General features: G+C 43.7%; 1 protein-coding gene across 2 annotated transcripts in view; it reads left to right on the forward strand.

The window, feature by feature from the left end:
- Positions 1-3,575: 3,575 nt before the first annotated feature.
- MSH2 (mutS homolog 2) overlaps positions 3,576-15,955 on the forward strand; it is a 55,987-nt gene continuing 43,607 nt past the window's right edge. Inside the window, exons 1-6 of one of the 2 annotated variants that reach the window (XM_074863934.1) lie at positions 3,576-3,831; positions 6,496-6,650; positions 7,061-7,339; positions 7,673-7,819; positions 8,937-9,086; positions 11,479-11,612. In XM_074863934.1, the coding sequence (XP_074720035.1) occupies positions 3,612-3,831; positions 6,496-6,650; positions 7,061-7,339; positions 7,673-7,819; positions 8,937-9,086; positions 11,479-11,612 (1,085 nt within the window). In that variant the 5' untranslated portion in view covers positions 3,576-3,611. Of the gene's footprint in view, positions 3,832-6,495; positions 6,651-7,060; positions 7,340-7,672; positions 7,820-7,888; positions 8,093-8,936; positions 9,087-11,478; positions 11,613-15,955 lie in introns of those variants that run through there. The other variant, XM_074863935.1, reaches the window with a different exon arrangement.

Below are 15,955 nucleotides of genomic sequence, written 5' to 3' on the forward strand. Positions count from 1 at the left end.
AAAGGTCCATTGCTGGGCATACAGGCAGTCAGGCACGCTATAGGGGTGGCTTGTATGTAAGGGATAGTCGGGCCCATCCATGCAGAATTTTATGAACTTTGCTAAAATCTTTTTCCTCCTTGTCTTAGCAGTGACATGCAATGGCAGACGTATGCAAGGGAGAGGGTGGTAGTTAAAAAGGAGGTGGTGTGTAATGTTAGAGGCAACACTTCCCCAGATCATAGCATGTAAAAACTTGATACAGGTAAGAAGTGTTTTTTCTCTAACAGCACAATCCTTGTGCATTCAGAAGTAAAGCATGGCTGTGCCAAATTGATCTGAGTGAAAAAAGTGCATACAAGAAAGTTAAAAGGTCCTTTACAAGCCAATAGCCACATTTTCTGATTTCAAACTTATATTAACTAAATATTCTTATCTTGTTAATATTATCTTAAGTCTCTGCTGCGTTATACACACAGACCAGTCTAATGCAAAATTTTCTGGGGGCATTCCCCAAAAGTGTTAGAGCTGCCACTGATCACACTTGAATGCTAAGTAAACTTTGGTGAAAAAGGATTTTTTCTTTTTTTTTTCCTGTAGAGTGGTTAAAGGACACCATTTTCTTAACTGAAAAGGCATTGCAACTTTTCTGTGTATGCTAGTTATCCATAAAAAGGCAACAAAATTAATTAAAGTCTAGATTAGCATCCACTTCCCGTCTGCCATGTGTGTAGCAATTACAGCCATCTTCTCATTCCAGACACTCCCGGTAGGCAAGGGAGACAGCCAGAAGTGCTCTTAGCAAGGGCATGGTGAAGCAACCAAGCCTGGCAACTGGGAGCTGGTCCCCACGCAGAGTTGGACCTGTGCGGATCAGCCGGGACACCGAGCTGCCCTGGAAGAACAGATGGGGGTGGGCAGAGAAAACGGCAGAAGCTCAGAGGAAAGGAGATCGATCCCGTGGTATTTTGTACAAGAGATGTCACAACATAAACGTTTTTTGTGGACTGTGGTTACCACGTTAAGAGTGGTGGTGGCTTTCTGTAAATGGGAGCCTGCAGCTCAGCAGAGCTGCCTTGAGCAAACTGCTGAGTGAAGAGGTGTAACCAGCCCGGAGGAGAGAGAAGGAAGCACTACAACATGCAGCAATTACAGCTTAGCAGGCCTTATTTTATTTCTTTTGAAGGTGGTAATGAGGTCCCTGGAGCCCACCTCTGCTGTAGCTGTTTGTACAGGACACTTTTTTCCTTTCCTATCCTTTGCCTTATCTGTAGTCATTGGTATGTACAAAGACAAGCACTCCCAGTTATTCATAATGTGTATTTTGGGCTCACCTGGTATTATCACCTCTTGGCAAGGTTGCCTGACATTATGAGTGCCTTCAGAAGGTTATGTATTTGCTAAAGGACAATTATTTAGGCTGGATTTTCCTACGTGAGTACTGCCACAAGCAAAGACTTTTGGTGGAGGGAAGTGTCAGACCAGATAGTTTAGCCACTTCCAAAAATAAAGTTAGGAAAAGTACACTTATTGATACTGAAAATAAGTCCAACTGCCCTGCTGATACAATTTTTACAACTGTTATGGAGGTAAGAGGAAGATTTGGGGTAGCTACAAAGCTGTCAAAGCTGTAATGACCTTATGCTTTGCTTCATCCTTACTAAGTCAAATGAAGGCAGGTTGGACTTTCTCTTCTCCGTGAGAACTGCCTGTGGTCCTTCAGCGAGCGTATTTGCAAAAGGGCTTTGAAGGCCTTTTCTGGAAAAGCTGTGTTACCTCAGGGGTACAGGACTGGGGTTTGGGTGGGGAAGGCTGAGGTGGGGACAGGCAGCCCAAGGTGACACTGGGCAGGAATAGGGCATAGGTGGGACACCAAAACATTCCCTGTGGAGGGACAGCCAGCACATGGCAAGGCCTTCAAACAGAGGTATCAGGGTGGCCCTAGTGGTAAAAGGATAGTTTAGTGTGAAAACCTGAAACAGTCCTTATGTGGGCCTCTGAGGGCCTTTTGGGAAGTACCTGCTGAGACCAAAAAATATTAAAGATGAACACATTGATTCACTGAGTGGAAAGAAGACAGAAGACAGGTGAGAAATCTAGGGAAGGAGATCCCAAAAGCTTTCCATAGCTGGAACTAGGGGTGGGCCAGGAGAAAGAAGGCAAGGGTGGGAGATGAGGTTGAAGAAGCTAAGAGAGAGAGCAATGGGATGCAGACAAGGGGATGTTCTGAAGCAGCAAGGTACACAAACCAGAAGAAGGGATAAGCATTTATGTAAGAAATGCTAAGGCATGTAAAATCTAAGATATGTTTTGTCTGTAGGTGATAGGGTGCAGGCAGCTGAACTGGGGTACAAGAATCATGATTTAGAACTGACTGGAAAAAAGAAAAATGGCATGAGACAAGAGAAGCTCCCAAGACGACTTGATTTAGCTGATGAAATCTGGGATTTCCCATTATACTTAAACAATAATCACTGAATGCAAGATTGTCAGCTATGCTGTTTCTATTCCTTTGCATCTTTACAGCAGAAGGAAAAACAAAAAAATGGAAAATGCTTAGGGCAGTGAAAGAAAAAATGACAAATCAAAAAACCGAAGCACTCTGAGCATGGGCAGCACCCTGTAACCAGGGCTCAGGATCCCTCTGAGCACTGCAGGGCAGTCAGTGTCCTTTCTGTCCCTGAGCTGGGTGACCCCAGTGTGTAAATGGGGATCAGCTCTTGATTTTTTTAGCCATTTGCCATGTGCTGCCTGGGAGGAGTGACCCCCCCCTTGTAAGGAGGATGAGAGCTGCTTTCTCTTTGCCCGAGGGAGCGCATGGGGTGTCTGGACACCATTCCCTCTGTAATCAGAGCAGGGCCCGTTACCCCACAGTCCTCTGCCTCCCGGCAGTCGGAGCACGGTGACAGGCCTGTACTCAGGCTGCGTTACAGCATTTGCCTTCTGGCAGCCTGTGAAGCTCCTCGGCACCCCGAGCCCGGCGGCCCTCCGTGCTCCTGGGCACACGCTGCGCCCTCTCCGCCTCATGGCGTTAAGTGCAGCGACCCCCTCAGCATGGCTGCCTGGGGCACCCTTCCCCTTCTGGGAAGCCCTTTGACGGCCGTGCTGTCTCTGTGAGCGGGCCCTGCGCGCCTCGGCTGCCCCGGGGGCTGTACACACACACACGCTATTACCATGGCCTGGAGCTCAGCGCTGAGGTTCGGGCAGCACCGAGCGCTGGCGCTGCGCCCCCGGGGAGCCCCTGCGGGCGGGGGGCAGCCCGGTGGGCCGCTCTGCGCGCAGGACTGTGCCTCCTGCCGGCCCCAGGCTCTGCCCGCCTCACCGGCGACCACCGGCTGCGAGCAGCGAGCGGCGCCGGGGCCCGCCGGCAGGCAGGAAGCAGCGGCGGCCCCCCCGCCCCGGCGTCGCCATGGCAGCGTACGGCGCGCGGAAAGGCCCAGCCCGCCCCGCTCCCGCAGCGCGGGAGGCCGCGCGCCGTGTAGGGGCGGGACGGGCGTGACGCGCCGCGCAGGCCCCGCGGCGATTGGGTGCCGCCTCTGGTGCGCGTGCGCCGTGGGCGGGCCGGTCGGTGCGCGCGCGCGCGCGCGCAGCTGTTGGCGGGAGGCGGCGGCAGCATCGTCCGCATCGTCAGCATGGCGGTGGAGCCGCCGCGGGAGGCCGTGTGGCCTGAGGGCGCGGGGGCCGAGGCGGGCTTCGTGCGCGCCGTGCTCTCGCTGCCCGAGAAGCCCGATACCACCGTGCGCTTCTTCGAGCGCGGCGACTACTACACGGCGCACGGGGCGGACGCGCGGCTGGCCGCCCGCGAGCTCTTCCGCACCCGCGCCGTCATCCGCCAGCTGGCGGGAGCACCGGGTGGGTGCGGCGGCGGCGGCGGTGGAGGCCGGGCCCGGCGGCCTGAGGGGCAGCGGGGGGGGCCCCGGCGGCGGGTTGGACTCGTGTCGTGTGTGTGTCTCCCCCGTCCCGGCCTGGGGCGGGCGGTGTCGGCCTGAGGGGGGAGCGGGGAAGGAGGGAGCGGGAGGGCCGCCCGCGGCGAGGCGGCGGCGGGTGCCGGCGGCAGCGGCTGCCCCTGGTCGCCGGTGCAGCAGCGAGGTGTGCTCAAGGGCGAAGTCGCCGAGGCGTGTTTTCGCGTCCAGTCGTGGTGTTTCGTGGCTGCCTTGGACTTAAGCTCTCCGTGGCGTCGTTTTTCAAAGAGCGGGACCTCGCCAGGGCGAGAGAGCGGGAGGGGCCGGTGCTTGCTGCCCGCGCTGGGTCAGGGCCTGGCTGCTGGCGGGCAGCGGGCTGCTGGAGCCTGCAGCACCCCGGGCGTTGCCGAGGGGGCAGCTCGTCTCGGTGCTGATGAATGTGGGAAGGGAGATACTAAGAGGTCTCTGGATTTTAATGCCCGCTCTGATTCATTGCGGCTTGGGAGCAAGCATAACTGAATGCAAATCTTTAGCCTCTCACAGCTTTGAAATGATAATTAGTAGCCGTTCTGAGTAGGATGTGTGTGACAGATGTAGGTGTACAAACGTAGGAAGGTATCTACAGCAGAAAGCACGGTTCTCAGTATATACTTCTCGTCACATAAGCTCATACTACAGGACTGTCGGATGTGGCTAGTTAATTGAACACAACACGTTGCATAGGCTAACAGCAGCTAATAACATTTTTCCAGTGCATTGGTAGATTTCCATTTGTGAAAATGACTGTATGATGTTTTCTGTGATAACTGAGGGTGGGAATCATACCGTTCTATAGTGCAGGTGATAGGTAAACAATGGTAACGTCATGCTTGATTAATGATGGCTGCAGAAGTAAATAACATATAATTATGTCTTGCATAAGATTTTCTCTTCCATCCACCCCATTGCTTTTTATTTATCTCTTGGTATAAGATGGTGGAGCTTGCAGACGTCAGATGCAAGAGCATTGAGATAAACTATCTTGTCAGAAGAGGCAAACCTTAGTATTATCCTTAATCTCGAGGAACATAAGGTTGCGAACTAATTGGCTCATACTTAGCAAAATAAACCTGTTTGTTATGAATTAATTTTTTGAGTGTGTGCAATGGCATTAAAAGAGAATGCCATTCTCATATACTTTTCACTTTCTATTGCAAGTGATGAGCTAATATGTAAAAAAACCCCCCAAAACCTCAACCCCTCCCTAAAACCACAAAAAACCCAACTCGTGGAAAAGTTCTAGAGCTTCATAGTTTCAAGTGTAGAATTTGATAGGTCTTCCAGACTAGAAACATGTGCATCAGTATTTTTGTGCCTATGACTGTCAGCTGTGGTTTTAATAAAGCCTTATCTAGCATATCCCACTAAAAGTAAGCATAAAACTACATTTTTTGCTTTCAGTGTGGTTTCAAAGCTCACATCAGCTTCAGCTGCTTCCCCCCCCCCCCCCCAGTGTATTATGTGTAGTCTCAGCTAAAAAAAGAAAAATTGTGTTTTGTTGAACTAGGAAAGAGAACCCAGTTATGTGGAATTAGGGTTTTTTACCTGCTTCCAAAAAAAGTCTTACTAGGGATTTGAGGAAAGAAGAGGCAAGAAAATGAGAAAATCATATTTAAAATAAACCCATAAGTTCTTATGGGTGTGGGAATTCGCTGTATAACATCTTTCATGTAATGGAAGAGCCTCAAATGTGACAAAGGCATACTACTGAAAAGACATCCCTATCTATTGCTTGTGCTTACTTTATATGTCATCTAGCTCTTATATATTTGAACCAGTCTGAGTTAATTCCACTTGCTGATCTGGCAGACGGCTTAATATACCCACCTGAAACCCCAATTTGTTTAGTAGTGGAATTTTCTTATTCTGTGAGTAGGCTGGTTCCAGAAGGTGGCATGGGAAGGGGGGAGGTAGAAGTGGTACTGCTCTTCTTGGCAGCTGTATGGATTTAAGTTTGTTCAACTGTGTCATTTGCCTTCACCGTTACAGGAACAGAAGCAAGAAGTTTGTCAGGCACTTTTAAAGTTAGGTTTTAATGTAAACTTTTAAAATTTTTTGAGAATATGTGTTTTTTACAGAATATATTGTGATAAAAGGGAAATGTCTTGGCATGTGTGTCTTGCCATCTTCTGAGTGTCAATAGGGTGACAGCCTGTTCTGTCAACAGAAGTGGCTTATCCAGGAAAGAAAAGATGTTATCCAGAAGGAAAAGCTGTCCCAGGCTTCCACCACCTATTAGTTTAAAATGTGTGAAACATTAATTAGAAAACCAAATCAAGACTATTGTTAAGGAGAGGGGAAAGGTGAGAGGAACAGATCTCTTTGTGTATATGTACGTATAGATTTAGTGAAATTTGGAAGTGAACATTGTTTTTATTTGGATATGGAGTATGCTTTTTTCATTCTTAATCAGTTGAATGTTGTGGTTTTGTGTTGTTTCATGGGTTTTAGATGTTTGCGTCTGATATTAGAATAATGTCTTTCCTGAAGGCTGTTTTTGGGGACTTTGATTCAGAAAATAAACTTTATGAAGAAATTCAGGTATCTCATAATTTTCTTTTTTCCTTTTTTGTAGGAACTCAAAAGCTTGAGAGTGTTGTGCTTAGTAAGATGAACTTCGAATCTTTTGTGAGAGATCTTCTTCTGGTTCGTCATTACAGAGTTGAAGTTTACAAGAACAAAGCAGGGAGTAAATCTACCAAAGAAAATGACTGGTATTTAGCATACAAGGTACAGTTTTCAACCTTTCTTTATAACTGTGAGATGAAAGAAAAAAAAACCCCATAACTCTTTCCTGAGCCCCTCAGCTTGATGTTTTGGGATTTGCAGGGACTAGCTTTGGTGGTATGATGGTATATTGTGCGGTCTGTTATGTATCCCTGTATTTTCTACTGCTCTGAGGCTGAAAGAGCTGCTTCTGTATCTTTTGGGTAGGTTGGGAAATAAAAAAAACCTGAAGTAGTTAACTTTGTGTAGATGATGTGTAAAAATTTAATGGTTAAAAAAAACAGAACAGCTGTATGTTTTATATTAATGGATTGTTTGGTACTTAGCTTTATCAGTTGTTGTCCTTTTTAAAAGAAATAAAAAGTATGTGTGTATATATGCACTCCTTAAAAGTATATTTCTTTTCTAAATAGGGTTCTCCAGGAAATCTTGCCCAGTTTGAGGAAGTGCTCTTTGCCAACAATGATATGTCAACAGCCATTGGGGTTGTGGGGGTTAAGCTGTCTACTACTGATGGACAAAGACTAGTAGGAGTGGGGTATGTCGACACTACACTGAGAAAACTGAGTGTCTGTGAGTTTCCAGATAATGATCAGTTCTCAAACCTTGAAGCTCTACTGGTTCAACTAGGACCAAAGGAGTGTGTGCTACCAGGAGGAGAGACTGCAGGAGAGATGGGAAAACTACGACAAGTAAGGGAACCATTGTGACTTAGTTACACAAAACTTTTCTCTAAAAAGCTGTATTCTGCCTTATTAGCTAGGTTCCATGATTTAAGGAAAAATGAAGGCGCAATATGTTAATTCGAAGAAGTTTTGATTTAGGCATCCAAAATATATTATTTGTCTGTTGACTAATTTACATTTTAATCCACAAAAGTTGTTCTAGGGGTAAAATCTTGTCTGTCATTCTCTCTGCAACCTAACAATAAACGAATATCTCTTCAGCGTTTGCTTCTGTGTGATGAACATCTGTCCCCTGAATACTGAAAGTAATTGATAACTGTGTGTGTTTATGGACAACAGGTCATTCAGAGGGGAGGAATCCTGATTACAGACAGGAAAAAGGCAGATTTCACAACAAAAGATATTGTTCAGGATCTCAATCGCTTGTTAAAATCAAAGAAAGAAGAACAAATGAATAGCGCAGCCTTGCCAGAGATGGAAAAGCAGGTGAGCACAGAGCGATGTTTAATATGCTTCTGTTTTTTAGAGGCAGAGTGGCGTGTGCAGCTGTTGTGAGCTGATGTCGTCTATCCTCACTGATCCTGTTTTATGCTGGATTCCCATACTTCTGGGAAAGTACATTGTACAACCCATGGTATATTAAGCTACATTCTTGCTGAAGTGTTTAGCAGTTCTGCTCAGCTTGAGTCTGTGTCACAGTTGGATTCCAGGGGTCCTGGAAAAAAAGAGAAAACCCTTCACTTAAAGTAGCAAACTCTGGTAAGCAAATAGACTGTGCACAAGAGGTCCTTCCTATTCATATTCTGTCTAGCCTAAGGACTGAAGTACAGTACTTTGATTATTTTGCATGACAGGAAAATTGATATTTGAAAACAAAGTAATGTTTATGATAATATTTTTGTGTTTTATATCATCTTATGGCTCAATCATATGATTTAGTGCCTGCATGTGAACTGGACATGTTTGTTCCTAGCTGCAAATGAGGTAATTTGTTGAAGATGAACACGTTTTAAAATGCCCTTCACTGCTGATGCTAACTGCAGGTGTAAGGTACAGAGTTATTCTCCTTTAATATGTGATTTCATAACAGGTCAAAATTGTTTGAAGTGTGTTGCAGCTGAACAAGTCAGTCGTGCTGCTGCCTCTTTTGTGCTGGTACTAGTGTTTGTAATGCCATACAGTGAGTCAGATCAGATCCTTGTTCTGGCTGAAAACTAACCCTGAAACCATGTCCTGAGATGATCCATGCTATCTCCTTTATCTGCAATAACTTGTTTGTGTTCCTGAGCCAGAAACATCCTGATAACAACTTTGGAAAGCTGGCGAGGCGTGCACTTCACATTTTGTTTATCAGATTATGCAAATGTTTAGTTCGTTGTTCTTACACCTACCTAGAAAGATGTGCAGTGCCATAGAATGTCCCTATGAAAATGAAGTCTTGTGAAAAAGTATGAGTCTCTCAGCCCTGCTGGAATTAACATGGCTCAAAGTCTTCCCTGATTGTGATTTTCTAGGGGCATTTATCAAATACTTCCTGATTCAGGAGTGTTTCTAACTAGAATGTGGTGGGTTTGTTTTTGGTTTTTTTTTTTTTAAACTTCAGGTTGCTGTTTCATCTTTGTCGGCCATTATCAAGTTTTTAGAGTTGTTGTCAGATGAGTCTAATTTTGGACAATTTGAGCTGACTACTTTTGATCTTAGTCAATATATGGTTCTAGATAATGCAGCTGTTGAAGCCCTCAACCTTTTTCAGGTAAGAAATGCACACTTGAATTGGTAAGTGTTTTGCAATATACTTATTCAGCTGCTTGATAAGTAGCCTGACTGCCCAGTCACAGCTCCCCAGATCCTGATTAATGGCAACTTCTACATTTTGGCTTTGTTTTCAGCTACTCCTGTACAGTCTATGTTTTAAACACTGTTAGCCACTGTTACCACCTTTTTTGCCTTTTTTTTTTTTTTGTTACCTTACTTTGAATGTAGAAGAGAAGATCATCAAGGAGGTAGGATACAGACACAAACAAGTGTCTATGTAGAATGCAGATATGGGAAGAGCCGTAGAAGTACCTCATGATTGTAGGTGCCGAGGAGTCTGGCTAAGCAGTGCGGGGAATGCTTTGTCTTTCCTTGGTTTTCATCAGAGAAGTTCACATGTCCAGTGGCAGGAGCAGAGTTGGAGTGTGAGAGGGGAGGAGAGTTTTGTAGTTTTGTGGTATGATAGGGAACTCCAAAGCACAGTTGCTTTATACAGTAGTGCCATTTTGGGGAAAGAGAATAGAAGCCTGAATTGGGTAGTATTAGGGGAACAGGAAGCATACGGCAGGAGCACTGCTGTTGGTGGTGAAAAGGGAGGGCTGCCTGCAGCAGGCAGGGTGGTAAACAGGACAGTACTTAAGAACATTCTGAAAGCACTGTGGCGTGCTACCTGGCCAGTGTTAATCTTACTTTTTACACCCATTTTCTACAAGCCGGTTACCAGTTTCCTCCATACATCCCACTGTGTCTGTTTTTCTGCTTTGCCCATTTTTATAGTTGTAGGAAAACATGGACTCAAAGTGGTGTGCTGTGTCAGCTTTTCTCTTTTGTTTTTGTGTTAGTAGACCCTGCTTAGTGATCTTTGCTTGGAGCTAATCCACTTAAGTTTCAGATTTATAGGAAGAAATCACAAATGTGGTCCCCTGTTTACCTTGGAGGGATTTCTGGAGGAAAAAAGAGCATATATTCAGCGTCTGAGCTGGGTAACCCTGGAGAGGGATGTTCTGGTGGTTTTTTCCCTTTATTTCCTGATTCTGTGCCATTGTCTAGGGAATGAAGCAAAAATTATATCTCCTCTTAGGCTTTATGGAGGTGTTCTAGGTAGTTCAACACTGTCTTACCTACATCCCTTTGTAAGTCCTTGCAGGTGTTAAGTGTTTTGTGATAGGAAATACACTGCCAAGTCTGCCTTTAGGGGCTATTGTAAGCTTTGGAACAAGGGGTTTGCCATGTAGCAGGGAGCTGTGTTGTTGCCTGTGTGGCGAGCTGTTGGTAGGGAGGTTTTTGGGCAGGCACTAAAGCAAAGGCAAAATATTTTGTAATTGGAGTTGCTCTGTGAGGTATGCAGGTAAAGTTCTTGTGGTGCAGCAGATGCAGTTGATTATATGAAATTGTAGCTTTCCAGTTTGGATGTGCTGAAACAGGTTGTTCATGTATAATACGTGTACTCTGTGACACTTTCTTGGATTCAGAAGTTTTTCATATGCAATACTGTCCAGAACACTGAAAATAGGCACATCCACTTTAGATATTAGATTTTTCAGGGGTTAAATGTGTCAGTCTGCCTTCTCACTGCATTCGTTTCTGGTTGTGGTGATGCTAGTTCTACATCCCAGTTGTTTACAGGCATCCAGACCCACTCCTGGTTGAATGCTTGCCTGCTGTTTTAATTGCAGGTGTTCTTGGATCGAGAGGGTTGAGATTTTCATTTCAAAGTTATGAGTTGAAACAAGCTTGTTTGCTGTTTTTCAATGTTAAACAGAATATTTGCTTCCTAGCTGTTTTTTGCAAAAAACAAACACAACTCCAAGAAAAATGTCCAAAAGGCTGTCTTGAGTCTAGTTAATATTAAACCTAAAGTATAGATAGTAAACTGTAATCTGAACAGAGTAAGTTTAGAGATGTTTATAGTGCTCCAAAGATGATCTGATGAAGCTTGAGAGAGTTTGGATAACTGTACTCTTTCCCATTGCCTCATTCTGTTGTGCACCCCTCAAAGATCAACCCAAAAACCCTTGAACCCAAGTCCTGGTTCTTGCTGCTTTTTTTTGATAGACAGGATCCCTATTTTTTGACCTTACAAAGGGCAAACTAGCCAATGTCTAGGTATATTTCCACTTCTATTCAAAGGACAAACTGCCCAGTGACTAGGTATGTTTCTAACTTTCCTGTTCAGTCAGGATTAGTTTCAAAATAGACGAACCTGTTCCTTGCTGCCATGTTCCAGGGACCAGACTGTAAGTGCTTTAATGCTGTGCTGTTTCATTTGTCTTTTTTGATGGGTGCCAAGTTGACTACAGAAAAAACACTGATCTGTTCCTAGATAGCAGAGTTGAGTGCCATTCAGTGGGTGTCAATAAACTTCACTAACTTTTTTTTTTTCCCCTCAGAGTTCTGTGGAAAATGCTAATACTGCACAGTCTCTAGCTGGTTTACTAAATAAATGCAGAACCCCTCAAGGACAAAGACTTGTTAATCAGTGGATCAAACAACCACTTATGGACAAGAATAGAATTGAAGAAAGGTAACAGTATGATGTGTTTGATAGACTTACACAAGTTAGTAACTATTTTACAGGAGGCTCTTTTTAAGCACAAAATACTACAGCCAATTAATAATGGTGGAGGTTTTTGCGTGCTATCCTGTAATACATTGTAGTTAAACAGAGCAGAAAATATTGTTTTCCTGAGATGCAAATTGGCAGGTTACGGTTAGATTAAATACTTTTTACCATTATGACATTTTAAAGAGGAGGTATGACATGTTTAAATGGTCAAATGATTCATGCTACAGGCTAAGGTAGTGTAGCAGCTGCTTCCTAACTACTATCCATACTGCAAATGCTCAGTTTGTATAATAATGTTTTGATGTCACTTCCAGTTTACCAGTTAAAAAAAAAAAATCTTCAACAGAATACCCAGACATATAAGCAGTAGTGACTTCTTCCCGTTTCCAGAAAAAAAACTACCTTTGGTTGCAGTGGGTCACTCTTAGCATATCTTGCCTAGATATTGTGCCCCAAATGTGAGTGGTCTTTTGCTTCCTTACTCTTTCATACTGCTGCCTGTCACCATGCATCTGCCCAACCAGTAGATAGCAGTATCAGTCGATACGAAGCCTTAGAGAATCTGGCAAGTCTCTGCTGAGAATGTACAGATAATTCTCAGTCCTTCAGAAGGGAAAACTGCAAAGGCCATGTTCCTACTGTGTGTATTTACCACTTGATTATGTTCACCATGCAAACAAAAGTTACACTTCTTTTAAACTCATGCTAAGTATAGCTATATTCTTATAATATAAAACTAAACTTCATGCAACTCAAGTTGAATGCATTGCAAAATGTATGTTAATGTGTATCTTGACAAGACAGAAGAGGCTAGAAAATGAAATTTAACTTTGTCTTCTCTCAGGCTCATATTTCACATATGGTGTTACAGGTATGTCTGTATATGCTGTTGGGCTTTAGCACAGATTACTACTACCAAAAAAGAAATTTTGGCTTGGGCATGCTGATATTTAAAGAAGTTATGCAAAGAATAGTTTTCTCTCGAGATTTCTGGAGACTGTTCTGGAGTTACTCTGCTTTTCTTCAACAAAATTTTTTACTTTTTCTAATCATTTGCAGAATGGTGCCTAGTAACTTGGTCAGAGTCCACTTAGAAATGTTATTAGTGTGACACTGAAATATTTGTCCCCAGGTTTATTGAATGCTGTATCCTACTCTTGTGTCTATTACAAGAGTTTTCATCATTAGTTTTTGATTATGTACTCAGGGTATTCTACTTCTGTCAGTTTTGATCCTAAGATCTGAGCCAAAGAAAGCTATTGCTCCCACTTGTAGTTTTCTTAAGGCATAGTAAACATTAGAAACTTCAACTTTTGTGTTAGACTTGCTTGCTAGTTACTGTGCATCAGAAGTCCTTCAAGTTTGGAAGAGAGATGGTCTTTTCTTTATAAAACCAGGGTTAAATTACAGGCAGAAAATTTAACTTGAATTGTTTTGTAGAGTTATGATCATCTCTGCATTTTGTGTTGCGATTCTGTATGGCTAATGTTGACTGTATTTGGGAAAAGCTGTATTTAAAGGAGCGAGTAATTAAATGGAGTTAAGCCGTTAGTGAAGCTGGTAAAGGTTGGTGTATCCAAGTGTTACAAAGTTGAAAGAGGTCCATTGATAACCTGTATGTTGCCCAGCCACAGAATCAATGGGGCTGCAATTTGTTAAAAGTAGTTTGTTTTGATGTGAACTTAGAGACACTGAAATACTCTAGTCATACTGTTTCAGTTTATTTTGCAGCATGGCTGAGCCTGTCGGAATGCAGCTTGCTTTCCAGTACTATGATAAATATAATTCTTTGGGATAAAAGCAATGTATTTTACTCATAAGCTGTTGGTGTGCCATCCTCCCAATCTTAATGCTTTTCAAAGTGTGTAGGACTGTTCTTTTTTTAATCTGAAGGAACAAGCATAATAAGAGAAGCTGTTAGCAGGACTGATGAGATGTATTGACAGATTCAAATATGTTTTGAAAGATACGCAGTCTCCCAGTTGTTTTCTATGTGCTTTACAGTATATTGTAGCTGTTTTAAGAATTACGAACTGTACTTTAGAACATATAGGTGGTTTGAGAAGGAAATACCTGGGCTGCTGTTCTTTTATGTTTCCTCTGTCGTCAACGGAAGTTACTGATTATTTCTTAGCTTGAAGTGTACCACATTAAAGGACCCCATTTAACACTAACCAGTGCAAAACTCTTATCAAACTAGGCTGAACTACCCAAGTTGAACTGATGTTAGGCGGCAGTGTTTTGAAGTAAGCCTGTTGTTTTGCTTATCCAGGAGGTATTTTGACTTTTATTCCAGTAGTGTAGAATTGGATGTCTGAAAGTTTATTTTAAAAAGTTAGACTCTTGTAACCCTCTGCTAAGACCTGTAGGTGGTGCAAGTCATCTTTTTGAGCTGAATGAATCAATTTCTTTCAGTAGTTTGTAAACTGCAACGTGTTGTTAACATTTATGGATAAATAGAACACAATGTTACATCACTAGTCCATATTAACCATGGATAGAAACACAAATGTACATAGGTAAAATAAAGTTTATCTACTGGAACAGCTCCTAATGAGGACTGAGAAAACATGGGTTCCTGATACTTGCCTGTCTTGAAAGACTTGGGGTTCTGCACGTCTGGCTGGTTTTCCATGATTAAAAAATAATTATCAGTCATAAGTATACAAGAGACAGCCCTACTTCTCCCATGTGGTGTGTTCAGAAGGCAAGTACATGAGGTTCTTGCTCCTTGCCTTATAGTCAGCATATTTCTAAAATTAAAATGTAGTTGCAGAGACAGGAAGTGCAAATACGTATATTAATTGTGTAACAGAATTGACTAATACAGTAAGCAACTTCAATATGTAATGTTTGTTCTTCAGATACTGGGAAGTCTGAGAAGTGTGGCACAGCGTAAAACAGTGCTTGTTCTGTTATGCCCTGAGAGGAGTGTTCATGCTGAATATATTTAATTTTTTTCTATTTTTTGGGGGAAACTCTATCTGACATTTAGATACAGCACAAGTACAAGATTCCAGCTCACCTTTTTAGTCTTCTATACATACTGTAGCTGAACCTCTTATATGTCTGTGTCCCATGATAGAAGAGATGTGGGAGTCTCAGAGGAGTTAAAGGCTGTACTCCAGCACTTGTTCTGATTCAAGCCTGTTTTGAACTTTTCTCCTCTGTTCCTAAATATCATGTTGCGTGGAGGCCACATTGTAGAAACGAGTCCTGTCTCTAGCATAGTCAGAATGTAATAGATTCAGGAAGCTTGAGGTGAATAAATGGCTAGCAGGGTAAAATTTCCAAGTTTGTAGAACATTCTCATGAATCAGTCTTGAATGACAATTAAAGTAGCAGCTTGTTTAAAAATGAAAAAAACCCAACTTGTTGCTAGCTAGTGTAGGCAGGCTTGCATGCCTTTACAGTGCTTTATTTAGCAGTAAGTTAACTAACATATGCTTTCTCTAGCAGATAAATGGAGGGACAGTGTGGGGTAATGCATATGGGATAGCTCAGAAGCCGTGTGACTGGGGGCTCATCTCAGGTGCACATGAATACACAACATGGATGAGAAACGGCCAGGTGAAATGAGAAGTCAGTGCATTGTAGGCCTGTGATCGCCCTTGGATTGCAGAAATGTGATCATGCAACTGGAGTTCTGTAGGGCCTGCTCTTTGAGAAGGCCAGGCAGGGAAGGTGGAGGGAGGGGTTGTGTTTCTGCAAAGGCATGGCTTGAATGTGCAGAGCTCTGCTGCGGAGGGGTCAGCGGGCCTACCATGAGCTTACAGGTCAGAATTAAGAGAAGGGACAGCAAAGCAGGGGGCATTACAGTGAGCATGTGCAGCACACCTGCCCCATCAACATGAGGAAGTGGACAAAGCCACCTTGAGACAACAAGAAGAGACATGATCATAGGCCCTGGCTCTCTTGGAGGACTTGAGCCACCCCAGCACCTGCTGGAGTGAAGCCTGATACTTGCATCTTTGCATATGCTGGCAGACGAGTCAGCTGAATGGGAGTCAGCAGTGTGCCCTTGCAGCAGCACGGGGTGATCATGTACTGGGCTCCGCTAGTAAGAGCATGTTCAGAAACATGATTGTTCAGATCCTCTTGGTAGCAGTGAGGCTGCATCTAGAGTACTGTATCTAGTGCGGGGCTTTGCAGTACAGATAGATGGACAAACAGGAGCCTGTCCAGCGGAAAGGCACTGAGCAGGATCGTGGGCTGCAGCACGATGTATGTGTATGAGGAGAGACTGAGGGAGCTGGGTTTGTAGCCTGGAGAATAGAAGACTTCAGGGGCAGAGCTAACTG

Source organism: Strix uralensis, chromosome 3 (assembly GCF_047716275.1).
Source record: "Strix uralensis isolate ZFMK-TIS-50842 chromosome 3, bStrUra1, whole genome shotgun sequence".
Taxonomy (NCBI): domain Eukaryota; kingdom Metazoa; phylum Chordata; class Aves; order Strigiformes; family Strigidae; genus Strix; species Strix uralensis.